The 19891-nt window shown below is 37.5% G+C and overlaps 1 protein-coding gene across 1 annotated transcript in view; it reads right to left on the bottom strand.

Annotated features, from left to right (window-relative positions):
* Positions 1–1063: 1063 nt before the first annotated feature.
* Positions 1064–19891, bottom strand: part of LOC136867109 (uncharacterized) — a 28442-nt gene continuing 9614 nt past the window's right edge. Inside the window, exons 2-6 of the mRNA XM_067144215.2 lie at positions 17856–17998; positions 12954–13131; positions 4816–4985; positions 2149–2323; positions 1064–2028 (exon numbers count right to left, since the gene is read on the bottom strand). Coding sequence (XP_067000316.2) covers positions 1982–2028; positions 2149–2323; positions 4816–4985; positions 12954–13131; positions 17856–17998 — 713 coding nt within the window. The 3' untranslated portion in view covers positions 1064–1981. The remainder of the gene's footprint in view (positions 2029–2148; positions 2324–4815; positions 4986–12953; positions 13132–17855; positions 17999–19891) is intronic.

Raw genomic sequence — 19891 nt, 5'->3', positions numbered from 1 at the left:
TTTTTTCCCAAATAATTTCTCTTCCTGTCAGCTTGTTACCCTGATTTTTGTTCCACCTAGTTTCTGTTTTCGTCTGCCTGTTTCACCTCTTTTGTTGTCCGGCCCCATGGCTAAATGGTTAGCGTGCTGGCCTTTGGTCACAGGGGTCCCGGGTTTGATTCCCAGCAGGGTCGGGAATTTTAACCTTAATTAGTTAATTTCGCTGGCATGGGGGATGGGTGTATGTGTCGTCTTCATCATAATTTCACCCTCATCACGACTCGCAGGTCGCCTACGGGCATCAAATCGAAAGACCTGCATCTGGCGAGCCGAACTTGTCCTTGGACACTCCCGGCACTAAAAGCCATACGCCATTTCATTTCATTTTACCTCTTTTGTTGCATGCCTTTCTCTATCACCCAGTGCTTCTTGTTTCCTGAGCTTTGCTTCTATTAATATCTATTTTTCATTTTGCATATGTCTGCTTCAGCCCTTTAGTCACATGCATATTCCTGTCATCAAGCAGTACTTTCCATTTTGTTCCTCCTGATCTTTGTTCTCCCCAGTTCGTTCTTTCCCTGCTGTATATCTTTCTTTCCTTTCAACATTTACTTTTTAACCAATAGCAATGCAGCCTCATCTGATTCTGTATTTGTTTCCAAGAATGAAAAAAAATATATTTTCAGGTAAAAGTCTTTCTGAATGGTCAGCGTTGAGGACTTCAGTTCAGAGGGTCGAGGGTTTGATTCCCAGACTGGTTGGGATTTTATTGCATCAGGCTGATTTCCCCAACTCAGGGACTGGATATTAGTGTTTGTTGCAGTGCACTCCTTTTCATATACACATAACACTTCACACTACCCATCACCACAAGAATACATCATAGTGAACACATCCCTCCAAATAGGGTTGGCTTCAGTAAGGGCACCTGGCCGGAAAACAGGTAGACGCAGTTTGCACGGGTGATCCCACCAAAGTGTGGGAGAAGCAGCAAAAGAAGAATTGCTTAACTGAAGGTGGTGAGGACAAAGAAGTGATATGAAGGAAATTTGTTAAAGTGTGTAGAAATAAATCCTTTTTCTGTTCGGGCTCTTTGTTTTTTTATTCTATGCTCTCTATTAGTAGGAACAACAAACACATAATTAAGATGCACATTATGTACAATTGAAGTCTTTTCTCATTAATGAATACAATCAGTTTTCCGTTTAAAGCTAATACAAATTCATAAAAATAAATAATCACAGATATACAGTAAGTTAATAATATATTAACTTATGATACCTACTTTCTTTGTACCATGCTTTTTTTTTAAGATATAAATCTCTTTTAAGCTCTTCTTGGAGATTTAAAATGGCACATCACATATGTTGCCTAGATATCTGCTAAACCAAGTACTGCACAATCTAAGTCTTACAGCCAAAGATGTTTGCTATTTCAATATGTAGGATCTTCATGGTACCTTAAACTCTCGTAAGTCTTTTTAGTCTTTACCAAGATTCTTTCTTCTGTTATAATTATCGACAAGTTCTGTGACAACACTACATTTTCAGCTATTTATAAATATATGTATCACACTATCATTTTCACTATAGTTTGGATCTTATTCATGTCATGACCGGATACCAAATGAGTTTGAATTAATTCACTGTCTGATAATTTTCAATGATATTCGATAAAGGCATGTTTATTTTCTGATAGTAATAATGACTGCTGTTGGTTCAATTTGCGAATTATTTTGGATATTTCAACATTTTTTGAAAGGTCATCATCATCATCATCATCATCATCACTGAGAGTTGTCTTTGTTTTTCAGAAAGTGAATTGGTACCAGTAGTATTGTTTGAGATTACCTGGAAGGAAAGGTACATTAGTGAAAAAGATCCGTGCCACCAACAGAATTCAGAAATGGCTTTGTACTTAAGCTGTTGATATATCTTCTGAGGGCAGTTATTAGTGGATTTTCCTGTCCTTGGTGAAGTACAACTGTCAGTCTTTGTTGTGATCATAGTTGCTTCAATTCATTTGATGTTTCCTCAAACAACTGCACATCTGGAAGAAAGTATAAAACTTGTAGAGGTAGCCTTATAAAATTCAATATATACAGTAGTTCACTGAAATGTGATGTGATACTTTCAGTGCTTGCAGTAAATTCAGTTATAGCATACTTACTATGACCTGAGAGTGATAGAGATCTAGAATATTCCTGTTCTGCATTATATAATAGTGTACATGTGTATAAGCCATCATTTTTTCCGTTGACGTCTAGAACTGACAATTTGTGAACTGCTATTCTCCTCCCATTTTCAGTTTCCAGAGGCAGCCTTTGCAAGCGAATCTGACCATTCTGCAAAACAAAAACATGTATTAATTTTTGAAAATTCAAATTTCAGACTTATGTTCGAGCCAAAGTTAACTAGAAAGTCAGTACAAGCTAACAATTTAGAGTTAATTTTCATATACAGTATTTATACTGTAAATGTGTGTGAGTGTAGACAGTTTAAGCATAAAGTAAGAGAAGCAGAACATTCAGATGCTATTTTTGTCTGTAATCTCTCATGATTATGTACAGTTTTCAGTTATTTTCAAATCATCTGACCTTACATTTAATCTGAAATAAATTGCATATTTAGCTCTTCATTTGTTCTTGAAACAAAGTTTGAGAATGTAATCATGCTCACCACATGACAGTTTAATATTTGCAGGTCATCTGGCTGGGAATCGGTTATCTTAATGGACTAGAGCTGTTTTGCTGTATATGCCTAAGTACTGTATATGTTATTTTCGCCTTTAAGACTATGATGATGATGATGATGATAATGATGATGATGATGATTGTTTAAAAGGGCCAAACATCTAGGTCATTGGCCCACTTTAAGACTACATTTACTAATCTAGAACAAAATATGTTACCAGTACTTTCATTGAGCCTGTTAGTCTTTCTTTGACAATGACAAAATGAAAGTTTCTGAGGTATGAGCGATTCTAGTAATGTTATTCCTTAATGCAGGCAGTCTCTGTTATGACTGGTTGTCAAAATGTTGCTTATTAGGTCAGTTGGTACATGCATTTCAGTGGGCTTTGTAGACTGATATGCAATAACAACTTCTGGCTTGGTCAGGAAACTACAGTATATCACTCCTCATTTCCTAAGTATGCCTCTTCAGCGATGCTTAAGCCATGTATGATAGCTAATGGCTAATCCAACTACACTTTGGACTGACTAGTCAACATGTTCCTATTTAGGTCCCTCAATATTCTATCAAATTCTGACCTCAAATTGTATCTCCTATCTTATCAGCATCAGTAGCCTCTTCCTCTGCCAGTAAATCATCATCTATTTCTTTCCCTTGATAAGGTTGTTCAGTGTATTTCTATTATCTTTTTGCATTGCCTTTTCTGGTTTCTCACCTGAGTTTCTAATATTCATGCATCCACTTTATGCTAATTATATTTTCCTATATGCAGTATCTACCTTTACTATACTATGCAGTGTTCAGCATCTTTACATATCTCTTTCAGTAATTTTATTCTTTTTCTTCTTCTTGTATCGCTTTTCCCACAGATGTTGGATCGTGGGTGTGAACTGTCACACATGTGAATTTGGCTCTGTTTTACGGCCGGATGCCCTTCCTGACGCCAACCCTATGTGGAGGGATGTAATCAGTTTTGCATGTTCCTGTGGTGGTTGGTAGTGTAGAGTGTTGACTGAATAAGAAGAGGAAAGTGTTGGAACAAACACAAACACCCTGTCTCCAGACCAGAAGAATTAATCAGACGCGATTAAAATCCCTGGCCCAGCCAGGAATCGAACCTGGGATCCTCTCAACCAAAGGCTTCAACGCTGACCATTCAGCCAATGAGTTGGACACTCAGTAATTTATTAATTTATTAAATTGATTAATTGCATCCTTTACTTGTTCTTTAAGTTGCCTGTACTCCTTTTTTGTCCCCTTAATTATTTTTGCATTCTTATTCTTTTGTTTCATTTTTTTACAACTTGTTTTACGTTGCACCGACACACATGGGTCTTATGGCGATGATGGGACAGGAAAGGGCTAGGAGAGGGAAGGAAGCGGCCGTGGCCTTAATTAAGGTACAGCCCCAGCATTTGCCTGGTGTGAAAATGGGAAACCACGGAAAACCATCTTCAGGGCTGCCGACAGTGGGGTTCGAACCCACTATCTCCCAAATACTGGATACTGGCCGCACAGTGACTGCAGCTATTGAGCTTGGTCTTCTGTTTCATATCTAGTATCTGATGAATTATCCATTTCCTACTTGATCTTGTCTTCCTTCCTCTCTGTTCATCAGTTACGGATGTCCACTCTTCATTTTTTGTGTTTCTTGCTCCTTCTTCAGTTAGTCCATGTGGAATATGTTTCTTGAAACTAATCCTCACTCTCTTTTTCTTCAACCTAATCTACATCCCATCTCTTTATTTTTATTCCTTTTTCAATTGTCTTTGTTTTCTGTTGACTATTCATGCCAACTAGGTTCTTGAGAGAAGCCAGATTTTTTGTTAACCTGTGATATATAATATCTGTATTATTAATGTATTTAATAACCACAATTTTGAAAAGAATATTCCAAGAATAGGGAATCTATGCCCTTTTTCACTGATATTCCCCTTATGAGAAATTTCACCTCAAGTTAATGAAAGATTCTAGAATTATATAGACTTAGAGAATCTATCACCGCTGGATAGTAGAATTATTACAGGTCTATATATTTATGATTAATTATTATGAATGAAAAGAATATGAATAATAAACTTGGTAGATGATTTCTCCATTTAAGATCTAAGAAAAAGTGCTACTGAAAAGTTTTAATGTTTACCTTTCTGGCAAGTCTGCTGGGTCCTTGCCAAAACATATGATATGGAGTTCCATCCTCTAGCAAGGCACGACAAGTAACTTCAAAGTTACCTTCTTTAAATTCATAAGACAATTTTACTCGCTGCTGTGGCTTTTCTCCAATATTTCCTGGAGTATCATCTATTGGAGTTCCTGAAATATGTTAAGAAGAAGAGTTTTTACATACTTAAGTACCATATGAGGGAGGTGCAAATACTGACATCTGCCCATGTTACGAAGTTAATTAGAATTTCCAGATTGGGTATTCAGGTTGTTACACTGGGTCAAATTTGTCCTGTTTCTTTACACTTCCTTTTCAAGAACTACTGGGTTCTTCAGAGTTAGTGGTTCATTCTAGTCTGAGTGAACAATTAGTGACTGTAACAATGATGAAAGCCTTACGTGCTGGGAAAATATTAGCAAACATTTAACATTTGACAGGGCCAAACAACCTGAAATAATGCTCTACAGATTTTTTAGCTGGCTGAGAGAGCTTACATAAATGAAAGGGAATTGCTTGCTTTGTTTTGAAATGACTTAGTTCTGAAAACAATTATGAGACACAAGTATAAAACCTTTTTTAACCTTAAAAATAGACAACAATACACCCATTCTATGAAAGGGAAATAAATATGAGTACAGTTCAACCAGTCAAACTTATTTGACTCCTAAAACTCAAATTATTTGCTGTAGTTTCTAGGAAATAATCTTATTTTACTTGAAATTTAATGACTGATGGCAATGCAATTATTCATCAACTTTCTATTGCTAGTTTGGTAAAACCTAGGGTAAGAAATAACTTTTCCATATTATTTACTTGTCAATAGTTTTTATGCTGCAGTTCTGTCCCATATTTCTGCATGATTGTTTTCCTTTCTACTCGTGTTTTCATGTTTGTTCTTGTCTCCATTTTTTGTTGCTTCCTCTTTCCACACTGACCTGCCATTATGTTTGTCCCATTTTGAGTTCATTTTCTTGTTCCTCCTATCCATCTATTCTTCTTCTTGAAGTGCCTTCTCCATTACTGAAAGGTTGGCCACAATCACCGCCACATCTGTATGATGTTCGGCTGTCGTCATCAGTCTTCTAGAATCTAGTTCTATCCAATCCCATAAGTTCCTCAGCCAAGAGTGTTTCCTTTGACTGCGACCCTTACGTCCATAACTTTACCCTACGTGATCAGTTTAAGTAGGTTGTACTTTTCATTCCTCATAATATGCCTCTTTTCTTGGTTGTACACATCAACATTCATTTCCTCCTCATACGCTTGAATACGGCACCATTGGAGAAGTGATCAGTCCACAAGATCCGTAATATCCTTCGGAACACCCCACATCTCGAAGACATTTGTTCTCTTAATAGTGTTTTATTTCAGAGTCCATGTTTCAGTTAAATAAATAGTTCAATATTATCCTCAAACTCCTCATCAAAATAAATTGTTTGACCTCCTCCAGTATTTTATAAGGATTGCAATAATCTTGTCAGGATATTATTTGCATGAATGGTTCAGAAATTATGACCATTTTAGACTGTAGTGGTAGTACGTGAACGTACAGCGTTTCCTCTACCTCGGCGCTTGGAGTGCTGTAGTCGCCTCGGATGAAAAATATCATCAGAGCTTCGTGACTGTATATATAAGACCGTGGATCAACTAAGTCAGCATTTGTAACATATTTTACACCCGGTGTGAACACTTATCTCTTGAGCCAGGTACGTATAGACCAGTGTTTGTCCCTACCTCTGCTGTCCCATTTAAATAAATGACAGGGAATTTAGTGTAGCATATGACTATGTACCACGCAGGCATATACGGGAATGTTTGAGACATAAGAAAGTGCCCAATGACATCATAGCACGAGTACAACGATTATATGATGAAACCAAGTGTTGTGTCCAGGTCCAGGATGGAAGGTCAGGTTGGTTTGAAACGAAGAGTGGAGTCCAGCAAGGAAGTTGTCTTTCACCACTTCTCTTCATAATCATAACGGATGAAGTTTTAAAAGCAGTTAAGAGAAAGGATCCAACAACTAATGCCCTGGTTTTTGCTGATGATGTAATGGTATGGGGTGAGACAGACGCGGAAGTACAAACTAGACTAGATCTCTGGCATGAAGCTTTTACAACCTTAGGTCTCAAAATCAGCAAAACAAAGACAGTTGGCTTGGTGATGAGTAGAAACTCTCCAACTGTTCATCTAAGAATTGGAGATGAGGAGATGGATATTGTAGACAACTTCCAGTATTTAGGTAGTGTTCTGTCATCAGACAATACCATACATCAAGAGATTAGTAACAGAATACAGAAAGCTTCCAAATTCTATCATGCTGTACGTCAAATACTTTGGGACGAAACATTTCCGTTAGTTTCCAAGATCAGCTTGTACAAAATATATCTAGTACCTATATTGACGTATGGCCTGGAAGCAGCAACACTTACTGGACCAACAAAGAGTCGTCTTCAGACAACAGAAATGAAGTTCCTCCGTTCTTGTCTACAATGGGAAAAACAGATAATGAAGGACCTTGAAATTAGAGATGTGAACTGATGTCGCATATATGAGCAGCATCTGTGGATGGATAGAACAAACTGGAGGAGGCTCGTACACAACTGCACCTGGCTTGCTAGAGCGAAGAAATGATGATGATCCTGATGATGATGATGATGATGATGATGATGTTTGTTTGTTGTCCTAACAGAATACCACACACCTCCAAGTCACTACACACATCCCACCTCTGCTCACTTTATTTGATTTTGTCCAAAACAGTTTGCATTTTGATGTAATTTTATTTTAATAAAACAGAATGTACCACAGATATCAAAGCTGGAATGTTTCTGTTATGAAATAGTACAGCCTTTAAGCTCCTTTTAGAGGAACCCACAAACAGTCTCCAATCTTCTGGCTTGTAATCACTCACCCAGGTGTTGTATCAGTCCTGGAATGTCACAGCAGTAGGTCAGATCATATTCCTTCTTGAAATACTTCCTGAACACCTTATCTCTATGTCTATACCAAGAAAAGGTACCGTAAACTGGGGTAACTTTGGCCACTGACGAATAGCAAGACTTATTTTCTCCTGCCTCCTATACTGGGAAAGATGAACCACTTGCAACAACTAAAATGCACATACACTAGAATGCTCTATCAACACTCTGTAGTCCAAATAACATTGGCGGGCTCATTGTTGAGTCAGTCTATTTTTTTGCAGCCCCGACAATTGTCTTGTCTGGTAACAGCAGAAAACAAACTGTTCTCTAGCCCCAGCATTCGATTCTCCATTCCAGTGGTTTGTGGGGTCAAAATATAAGTTTGTCTGGTAACTGATCAACACAATTTGATGCATTTTATTCAAATAGGTTTTTCAGGGAATAGTTTTGTGATAAAAGTTGTCCTCTTCCGGGGTAATTTCGGCCATGCCAAGAACGTGCAGGAAAACATTACGGGGCCGCGGATATTGTAATTACAAGGGAATGGATTTATATGTAAATACATATCTCTTTAGCAAGCTAAAATTCATTATATTTTGCATTATCTTTACGAATCATGACGTGGAGTTGAAAAATGAAGTATTCATCTTCCATATTTTTCTATATTTTGGAGTTTAGCACATATGTTCCATATTCTTCCTCATTAAAATCAATATAGTCCATATTTCGACTAAAAAGGAGTCCTCTCAATAATGGAGAAATAAATTAAAAATCTATATTCGAAAAATTAATATTTTAACTGGTGTGCAGGTCATTATCACGCCTGTCTACGTCTGGGCTGATAAAATAAGCTCATAAGCGTTGTGAAGAAAGAGAGGGGCTGAGCCCGGAAGTGGTGGAGTTCAGCTGGACAGTACCGTGACTACCTGAATCACACTTACACCACTGATAAGCTGCATTACATAACATCGACTGTGTCTGTGCCATAATTTTGTAACTAGGAAAATCTCATTCATCGACGATGTGCTAGTGGTTTCCGGATTAGTTCGTAATTCTGACATTCCCTTTGATTGCTTCATAACTCCATCTAGTTCACTACCAGTCATTCACAGTTTGAATTAGCTGTGAGACGGATCATAGTGTTCTTGTACGTTCAGTGTGTGCAGTTGTGTACAGTACTGATATTCATAGAAGACATTAACGTTGTTACAATATGCTTAAAGTAGCTCAGTCAACCAGTTTAAAATTGAAAAGTTACGTATCAGAATTTAAAGAAGATGGTTTATCAACTGACAGTAAGATATTATTTTGTAATTTGTGTCATTGTACAGTGACATCTACTCAAAGGTTCCTTGTGCAACAGCACGTTTCAACCAGTAAACACCAGGCTAACAAACAACGAGATTCCAAGCAGAGACAGTTGTTTCCGACACAACCAGCAACTTCCACTGTAACGTCCGAGTTCAACACCGATCTCTGCCGTGCTCTCATCTCTGCTGACATACCTCTCTTCAAACTGAATAATCAGTGCTTCAGGGAATTCCTCGAGAAATGTACTAAACGATCCATCCCGGATGAGTCAACGTTCAGAAAAACGTACTGTTCAGCCATATACGATGAAACTGTTTGGAAGATATGGCAAGAGATTAAAGACGGTCCAATTTGGGTTTCCATTGATGAGATAACAGACAAAGAAGGCAGGCTAATTGGCAACGTAATCATTGGTTTGTTAAGCGAAGATTATTGTAAACGGATTCTCTTACACTGTGATGTTCTAGAAAAGTGTGATAACAAAACTATAGCAAAACTGTTCAATGAGGCTATGGGTATCCCCAGGCCACAGGGCGTTAAGTATAATAAATTGTTACTTTTTATTAGCGATGCCGCACCTTATATAATAAAAGCCGAAGAAGCATTATGTGTTGTATATCCTAAGATGACTCATTTAACATGTGTAGCACATGCCTTTCATCGTGTGGCAGACGTGATAAGAGGCAGTTACCCCAAAATAGATTTATTGATTTACTCAGTGAAAAATGTTTTTCTCAAAGCCCACAGAAGAGTTCATCTTTTGAAAGAAATGTACCCAGAGATTCCATTGCCACCTAAGCCGATTCTAACTAGGTGGGGTACGTGGTTGCAAGCGGTTGAATATTAAGTTGAATATATAGACTGTATTAAGAACGTTCTGCATGCCATGGACTCTGAAGATGCAGCCTCACTTGAAGCCGCGAAAACAGTTGTCTGCGATACAAGTGTGAGAAATGACTTATGTTACATTCAGCATAATTTTTCATGCATCACAAAAACACTGGAAAGGCTCCAAAACTCGCATCTCTCACTTTCTGAAAGTTGTGAAATTGTGAATAAAACTGTGGAACCACTAAATCGTGGTACAGGTAAAGTTGCAGATGTAGCAAACATGAAGATGGCCACTGTACTTTCAAAGAACCCTGGATATGAAGAAATGACAAAGGTTTCTGCAATGCTGTGTGGAGATTTAAGTGTAAAATTAACACTGGATTTAACCCCAGCAGATATTGTGAAAGTGAATTATGCCCCCATTACCTCTTCCAATGTTGAATGCAGTTTCACTCAATATAAATCTGTCCTTAGAGATAATAGGAGAAGATTCACTTTCCAGCACTTAAAAGAACATTTTGTAATGCATTGTTTTGATAATTGAGAATAAAGGATTGTGTGTTCTTCAAATATATTAAAATGAGAAATGCAACATTATGTTGCATGTAGATCTACTTTGTTTAGCTTCTTCGAACTTTGATATTAAATAGAAATTATGTTATATGTGTAATTTTAAGTCCATATATAATTCCATATTTCAATAAAAATAACTAAATATATATGTACATATTTCAATAATTATTAGTACATATAAATCCGTTCCCTGGTAATTACAATCCTGTTTACTTCAAGAACACTTTAGAAGAGATTAATAAAGGCACAATAACAATAAACGGCGAAGTTTATCTTCGACAGGGAGGGGAAAGACAGTTTCCATTTTCAATGATAAATAGACCGATATCAGTTGACATGGACAATACACATTTAAGATGACAGCCCAGATATTTTCTAATTTAGAAGACAGTGTATTATGAGAACAGTCTACAAGATTGCTTCTTTTTCAACTGCATTTTCTCTCCATACAATTGGGCTTTATGATTTCCGTACCTCTTATTTATTTACCATTACAAATATTTATGCAATGCAACATGTAATTTGTAATATCAAACAATGCTTGTATGCTTAGGCTAAATAAAATAGTTTCTTCTTTGGGGAAAAGGTGAATTTGATCACTATACATCTGTTTCACCATAAATTGTTTTAATTTGTTTGCGATTGTTGATACATGGCATTTTGCAGGTTTAAAAAAAACATTCACGGTGGCCGAAGTAACACTACATCGAAGAAAACTTTGTTTCTTGAGTTATTTTCATGGCGGTCGAAGTTACCCCAAAACAAGGGGTAACTCCGGCCACTCTTTCGATAAGTACTGAATAATTACTGAATAACAATGAAAATTATGGTCATACTTAAAAATGAAGAACAAACATGGCAGAATTTATATTATATTTTTCAGAAAATTAGAGGGAATATTTCACATTTTATTTTTTAAAATATATGAAAAAGTGGCCAAAGTTACCTCGTTTTACGGTACTTCCAGGCACAAGAAGATTTTTTCTTTCAATCGTGACCCTAGCAGTTCACTTTTTTCCTTTGAGAGACCAATGTCTCACATCAGATTACTCAATGGGTCTCATCACCAACTTTAAATTTGGGTACCGTACGCAATACTGTCCTTGTTTTTCTTATTAAATCCAGCTACATTACGTAGGCAAAAGTAACAATCACTGGTATGGTCCTGGAGCTCGCACCCTACCATCCCTATCCTGAATGGAAGAGCCTTACATTTCCCATGGCTTCACTGTCGTAGGTTTTCAAGGCATGTTTTACAAATTACACCATGTCCAAGTCTTCTTATTTTACTTTAAGTTAAATTATAAATGTTTCACCAATGCAGTTATTGGGCTATTCTACCCTTCATTATATAACACCCACACATGTAACAGAATGAGTCTGGCTTATTTACATATCTAATTCCTGACACACCTGCCATTTTCACAACACAATATAAACAACAGGTCATACTTCTGCTTCACTTACAGCACAACTGACTGCCACTAGACTAGGCCGCAATTCTGCATTTCAGGCAGTAACAATTCTAAAAATACATTCTAATATCGGACGGGTTCAATGGAGGGGACAAATTCGGCGGAGGGGGGTCGGATTGACAAATATGCACGGCAATAACAAAGAAAGCTGCAGCCACACTAACAACAGCTGATTTGCTATTGTTGCAAAGCAGCACCGAGCCGCAATGACACATTTTCAGGCAGTAAATGGCGATTAACACTAAAACTAGATGTGATAAAAAAACAGTGATATTTCTGAAATCACTTGTTAAAATCACTTATCAGATGCTTTGCCACAAAAATAATTCTGGATAGTGTCATCAGGGTAAGAATTATGTTTACATTTGGTGGTGTATCAACTTGTTCTGGCATGGTGATAACAGCTTGCACTTTAATTATGTTACATTCCATGGCAAGAAATAAGCATATGATTCTCTTCACCGTGCTGCTGGGTGGAATTATGTTCATTATAATGTCCTGTACAGTGTTATAATAAAGTGTAACATATGTCATTTTAACCCTCTAATCTGGTATTTAAATGCCCAGCAGCTAATTCCCTTGCCAGTAGGCTATTTACATTTTTGCTTCATGTCCACAGCATAGTTATTTGTAGGATGTTCTTCTGTTGGATCTACAAATACGAAAGTTTTTTCTCTTTTCATAACCACTGTCACAACCTAATACTATCACTTCTGTAACTCACTCCCCCTATTTCCACCTAGAAGTACACAAATAATTGCTGCTCTTTTGATAACCAGAGTGACCCACATTAAAGCAGGGAAAATGATATAATAGGGAGTATTGCAAGAGTCCAGAATGTAAGCATATTACTTAAGAATTGTCAAGGAGAAAATAATTAAGCTAAGCTTCTAAAAGAACAGTTTAAAAAAATCTAAAGTGATCATTGGAATTATTAGAAATAATGGATAAAACAAGCATGCAAATATAATGGTAATGACAACAGTCAATTTTGTTTACTCACCAGTAACATTGACATAAACTTTATCTGAGGTATCTTCATTGATATCATGGCCTAACTGTATACAGTAGTAGTATCCAGAATCCTCAGGAGTAGCAGATGTCCGAGTGAAAGTTGATTCATACAGATCTATTGATACCATGTCCGGTATCAAATTCACTTCTTCTACAATCGTTCGGTCCTATAACATATTCATTATGTTTAGATTGATGCTTTCAAAACCCAGAATAACAAACATTTATTGTTTTGGATTAATACCATATGAAAAGAGACAAGTAGTAAGAAATCTTTTTATTTCCGAAGACTTCACTTCCTAATATTATTTGATTCACTTTTGAGGATGTGAAGTGTGATGGATTCATTGCCTCAGAAATTTAGATGTGTTTACCATTGCCCTAGATCCAAAACAGAGACTGTAACTTTCCTAGCATGTATCAGTTGTTTGGTACTGAACTTTATATATATTTCTGAATTAAATAACAGATTGTGTGAATTATATTATCATTTTTGTTTATTTTCTTGACAGAAGGTACTGGTAATGTGTTGTTTGAAAATCTTACAAATTTTATAGAATGTACTCAGTCATTGAGAATATGGGTTCTTTAAGTGAAGAACAGGGTGAAAGGTTTCATAAGAATTTGAAGGAGATTGAGAGAAGGAATTAATGATGATTGAACATCGGCGTGCTTGTTGACTATTTATTGTTAGATGCTCAAGAGGAACAACCCAGAAGTCATGCATAGAAGGAAAGAGTAGAAGAACTTTCACAACAACAAAACATGACTATAATACCTCCAAGTTAACATACTGTACAGTTACATTGACACTGAAAATACACAGTGACATTATCATGATTAGGTTTCATACAGTAAATAGTGACAACATTTACCAATTTGTAAGATTGAGACTAATATCAGTAATTTGTGAACTATATGGACATTTTTGCACATATTTCATTTAGTCTGTTATATTTTAAAGGACTGGATTCAAATTTTCAATATTCCTTATGTGATACTCTGGGTTCGATTCCCAGTACTGCTAGAAATTGAAGAATGGCAGGAGGGCTGATATGTGATTAAAATGGTACATGCAGCTCACTTCCATTGGGGATGTGCCTGAAAAGAGCTGTACTACCTCAGGATGAGGACACAATTTTATTTTTATTTATTTCTTTAACAATTTAGATTTTCAGATTTATTACAGCAGCACTGTGTTGAATCACTTTATTTGATTTAGGTAATATTCTTGAAGTCCAAGGATGGGCAAGGCCTGTTAAGTATTATTACAACTGTCTTGATTCACTTCTGAGGATTTAAGCAAAACCTCTAAAGTATAATTGGAACCATCATAGTTCACGTCTAAAGCTGTAGAGCAAAGCCTCTAAAGGGTATTTGGAACTGTGGTGGTTTGCTTCTGACGATGCAGAGCAATCCCTCTAAAGGGTAATTGCCAGGCTGAGTGGCTCAGACAGTTAAGGCACTGGCCTTCTGACCCCACCTTGGCAGGTTCGATCCTGGCTCAGTCCGGTGGTATTTGAAGGTGCTTAAATACGTCACCCTCGTGTTGGTAGATTTACTGGCACGTAAAAGAACTCCTGCGAGACTAAATTCTGGCACCTCGGCATCTTCGAAAACCATAAAAGAGTAGTTAGTGGGATGCAAAACAAATAGTATTATTATTAAAGGGTAATTGGAACTGTCATGGTTCACTTCTGAGAATGTGGAGCAAAGTTCATAAAGCATTATTAAAACTGTCACTGTTCACTTCTAAGGATGGGGAGAGAAGCCTCAAAAGTATCATTAGAACTGTTGAGGTTCGCCTCTGAGGATGCAGAGCGAAGCCTCTGAAATATTATTTGAATTGCCACGGTTCACTTCTTAGGATGTGGAACAAGATTTTGCAAAACATTTACTTTTCTTGCAGTTTGTCTCATTTCACAGAACATAAGCCTGAAGAATATCATGTCCACATTTATTATATTGCTGCTCTTTGGCTTACTATACAAATAATAAAGCACGAAATTGCAAAGGAGTGGACAGAAGTAAACTCTGCTTTAAGTGCGGGGAAGGCAGTGGGATGCAAAATGAATCCATGATGCAAAATTTGCACAGATATGGATGTTGAAGAGTCAAAACGACATCATGCTCTTGGCTCAGGCAAGTGTATCATGTTTCGTGAAGCACTAGAAAAGGCGAAAAAGCAGAAATTTGGCTCACACAAGGAGAGCTGGGAAGGAGACGGGCCAAGGCTTTGGCTCTTAGACACAGAATGCAACGATGGCAAATGAGATGGGAAGACGATTCTAAAGGGAAATGGATGAAAAGACTGATACCTTCTCTGGGCGTATGGGTTGGCCAAAATCATAGGGCCGATTGCAGAAACGATGACTAGTTTTAAGCCTTAGACATCGTCTACCTAAACAACGTCTAAATCATTCACGATCTTCCATTGCATAAACAATGTTCAGTCGATGTTTAACTAGACATCCCTTAAAGTTTCAATTTTGGTTTGAAAATGGAGACAGAAGTATCTTTCATGCAACTCTTTGCTTGTCGCAACCAATGAAATTCGTCGGTGCGCGCGCCGAACGCCAGTCAGCTGTTTGTCTTCCTACACATTACTCAAATATGGCTGAGCATGACTTGCCCACAGATAAGAGTATTGCTTTGGGTGCAAATTAAATCTCATAATATTATCGACACTAAAGCGACACGGCACCGTACGGGGAAGTGTAGCTTACGCTTTCATTGTAGCGTTGTTACAGTGAGTGTAATTTACTCATAAATACAGTAGCTTCAACGAAGAGAAGATGAAGCAATAGTAATGTGTAACGGAGTGTGTTGTACGGGCCATATAGATGTAGCTTGCATTCTGGAGATCGTAGATTCGAAACGCATCATCGGCAGCTGTGAAGATTGTTTTCCATGGTTTCCCTGTTTTTACACCAGGCAAATACTAGGGCTGTTATTATGGCCACGGCTCTTCTTCCCCAGTCCTCTTTAAACGATAATCACCACCACTTGCCTTTTCCTATCTGATAGTTGCCGAAAACCTATGCGATTATATATATATATAAAAATCCCATACAACCTACTTTTTAGTTTTCACCATTATGTGTGTTTACTTGGCAGTAAATATAAGTGAATCTCTCCCGGTTGATGTATGTGACGGCCCTCGGACGATCGGGACACGTAATTGTGATATGTATGTTGTCGAAGTGACCTATAATTCCATGGAAATTACCCCATATATATATATATATATATATATAATAAAATATATCGATTGCCAAGAATTTATTCAAGTTGACAGTTACCGGACTGTCACTTAGTCAGTCTCAAGAAACAAGTCTCTCGTAAAGCGAAACCTTATTTTATGATTATCTCCCCGTGCATGTCAAACAAATTGCTGCGATTTAGCAGCGGACGACCAACAGAGAGGCCGTCGGACTAACCTTTCTTCCCGGTATCGTCTCAACATGACAATACAAATTACATATTTCACGGTACACAACCTCTGATTGTGAATTCACTCCTGTCATTTGAGGTTAAACAGTGCTCTCGGCAGTGTTTAAACAAGACCGGTTGAACATCGGTTTTAGACAGTGTCTAAGTGATAAATAACGTCTCTGCAATGCGGCAGCCATACTTAGGCATTGTTTAACCGTAAACATCGTCTAAATGCCGTTTCTGCAATCGGCCCATAGTGAAGTGAACTACTATCTCACACAGTTCTTGACAGGTTATGGATATTTTCGGAAATTTCTCCATATACTTTCTTTGTGTGTGTTCATTGGCTTCCACAAAGAAGATGCTTAGAAGTTATGCAGGGAGAATATACACCAGAAGGCATCGTGTCAGTAACGCTGCGAAGTCAAGAGTCTTGGGATCAGGTGGCAGTCTACGTACAAAATATTCTGTCAGAGGAAGAAAGATCTGTATGATTACGACAGACAGTAAAGCAGAAGAAGGAAGAAGAAGCACAAGATGCATTAAGCACAACACCGTCCTGAAGTAATGCGAGAGCGGTTCCAGAGCGGAGACAAACGTCGTGGGAAAAGGGCGTGTGGTTTTTAGTGGGTAAGAATCTCCACACACTTGTTGAGTGTGGACCCTCACAAGCAATACATTTTCTGTAAGTTTTATGTTGATATGAAGGCATTTTTTAATAATAGTCATTCTGTGTATACCTGAGCAGTTTGTCTAGCACTCTGTTGTACTTCTTCATAAATTAAAAATCATGTATAAATACTTCTTTGGGTGTGGATTTGATTCCCTATCAGGAAGTTGAAAAATTTAGAAATGAGATTTCCACTTCTGAAGAGGCACATGGTCCTGAGGTTCTCTTAGCTTACACAAGAGTACTAGATTAATTCTTGGGGACAAAGGGAGCTGATCATAGAGCTAACCACTCCATGCCTCTAAGTGCTGAGGTTACTGATAGCAGAAGCTTTTACCTCCTACTACTCTGAGGGTTTCATGGCCTCTATGGAGATGGCCTTGCTTACTTTGCAGCGGATTTACACAAGATTGTCCATAAAAGTACTTAATCTATTTGAATGAATAATCAGTGCAGTTCAATCAGAACAGTCACTCACCATGCATGTACTTGTATTGAGATGAAATGAAATGTTGTATGACTTTTAGTGCCGGGATATCCCAGGACGGGTTCGGCTCGCCAGGTGCAGGTCTTTCTATTTGACACCAGTAGGTGACATGCGCGTCATGATAGGATGAAATGATGATGAAGACAACACATACACCCAGCCCCCGTGCCATTGGAATTAACCAATTAAGGTTAAAATCCCCGACCCGGCCGGGAATCGAACCTGGGACCCTCTGAACCAAAGGCCAGTACGCTGACCGTTCAGCCAACGAGTCGGACTGTATTGAGATGATCACTTACCAGGTTATTTTCAGGAGTCATCCACCTTAGCCTGAAGACATTCTGGCATTTAAATGTAAAAGTGGCTCCAGGTCGTACTTCAATTTTTCTTTGTGTTGGGAAAGTTATTTTTGGCGGCATAGGGGGCATATAACATGCCAAACCTGCAAAGAATATTTAAGACTTCATTATTAGGTTCTCCAAAAACGTTTATGCAGTGAAATGGTATTACCTAATCACTAATTATGTTATACCAATGAAAACAAGAAAAAGAAACATAGCAAAGATAAAAATGATGTTAATAGGTAAATTGAGTAAAGATTTCAACATTTCTATTCATAGTGAAACACTGGAACAAGTATATTTTTAAGTAGCTGGTAGAATAATATCAGAGGACAGCTACTGGTACTGTCAAGGTGCGACTTGGAATGGCAAGGGCAGTGTTCTACAAGTGCCAAAAATTGGTAACCACCAGTGCATTGAGCTTAGTGCTCAGGAAGCGATTCATGATCGTTTGGTCAGTGGAGTTTTAGGGTGGTGAAACATGGGCATTGAACTCCAACTTGACAGTTTGTCTCGAGACATTTGAGATGTAGCGTTGGAGGCACCTCCTTAAGAGGCTCTGGACAAATTGAATTGCAAATGCAGAAGTACTCAATCAAGTTGGTGAAGAAAGAATAATTTTTAAACAACTGTACAGAAGATGACTCACCTGGATTGGACATATGCTGTGACATGGAGGCTTGCTATGGGACATAATGGAAGGCAGGTTGGAGGGACAGATCACATCACTCTTTTATAGACCAACTAAAACAAGAAGTGGAAGTTCACACATTTGAGCAACTAAAAGAAAGGGCTCTTAGCCAGGAATGTTGGAGAGCCATCATCAGAGGAACAAACCAGCCAGATGGCTGATACAGTATGGATTATGGATGTTGGAAAATAAAAATTATTACTCTTTTTGAAGTTAAGCATTACAAAATTATATCCAAAAAGCAAGTTTGTAGTTTTACTGGACCTCTCATATCATGAATGCTGTGAGGTACACAAAACTCTACAAATCGCACTAACTACTCCAGTTTCAACAGCGGAAGCAGAGAGAAGTTTCAGCACATTAAACATAGTCAAGAATTGCCTTAGGAATAGTATGGGTCAAAACAGACTGAATTCACTCGCTGTTTGTTCAATTCATAAGGAGAAAATGGGTGAAATTCCCAACTCAACAACAGAGTCATTGAAATGTTTGCCAATCAGAAGAATAGGGATGCTCAATTGCTGTAAAGTAATATGCCATTTGGTGAGTTCAGTTCTATTTCTTTATTAATAATTGTTTAGTGTATGTAATTTAGGCTGATATATTTTGCTATATGTACTGTCTTTTGAACCTTTTGTGGTATAGTGCAGTACAGTATAGAAACCCAAGTTTCAAAAATGCCTGCCTCAATTCCATATTCATGATCAAAAACTTTATATCAGGCCCCACTGGTGGAATTGATCATGAGTCGCCACTGTAACAGACAATCATCATTATTAATCGTACGGTAGTCCTAATTTGATTAATTAAACTTTGATTAGTCATTCAAAACTGCACTGTGTGTTCATCACTATTATGTTTCTCTTGTACACAGATTGAGTATGGCAGCATTTACAAAGTGTTTCAAAGTCCATTGTTTGCAGAGGTACAGTACTGTATATTTTGGGATTATTAGCATCATGTTAAAGAGATAGACCTATACCTTAATCAGATCCAATTCTATGGTAAAAAGTCAGACCAAATTTGAATCAACCATTCAAATGTTTGCAAGAATGAGAACATTTTCAAATTTTGTACCAATAATTTCACTTATCATACAAAACCAACCAATTTGATGATGATGATTAGGGCCTATTATTATTATTTTTAATCGCATGGGCTCAGCTACCTTGCTCAGGCATTTTGATTTGACATAATTTAGGCTACCTGTAGGTCAATTTTGACTTTCCCTTTACTCTACTAGATGACACAGAAACAGCAACCCCGTTAGGCGATGTATGGTTGAGGTTTAATCAATTTTGTA

This window comes from Anabrus simplex, chromosome 3 (assembly GCF_040414725.1).
Source record: "Anabrus simplex isolate iqAnaSimp1 chromosome 3, ASM4041472v1, whole genome shotgun sequence".
NCBI lineage: Eukaryota > Metazoa > Arthropoda > Insecta > Orthoptera > Tettigoniidae > Anabrus > Anabrus simplex.
Note: the sequence above shows the minus strand (reverse complement) of the source record. Positions and strands in the feature narration are given on the sequence as shown.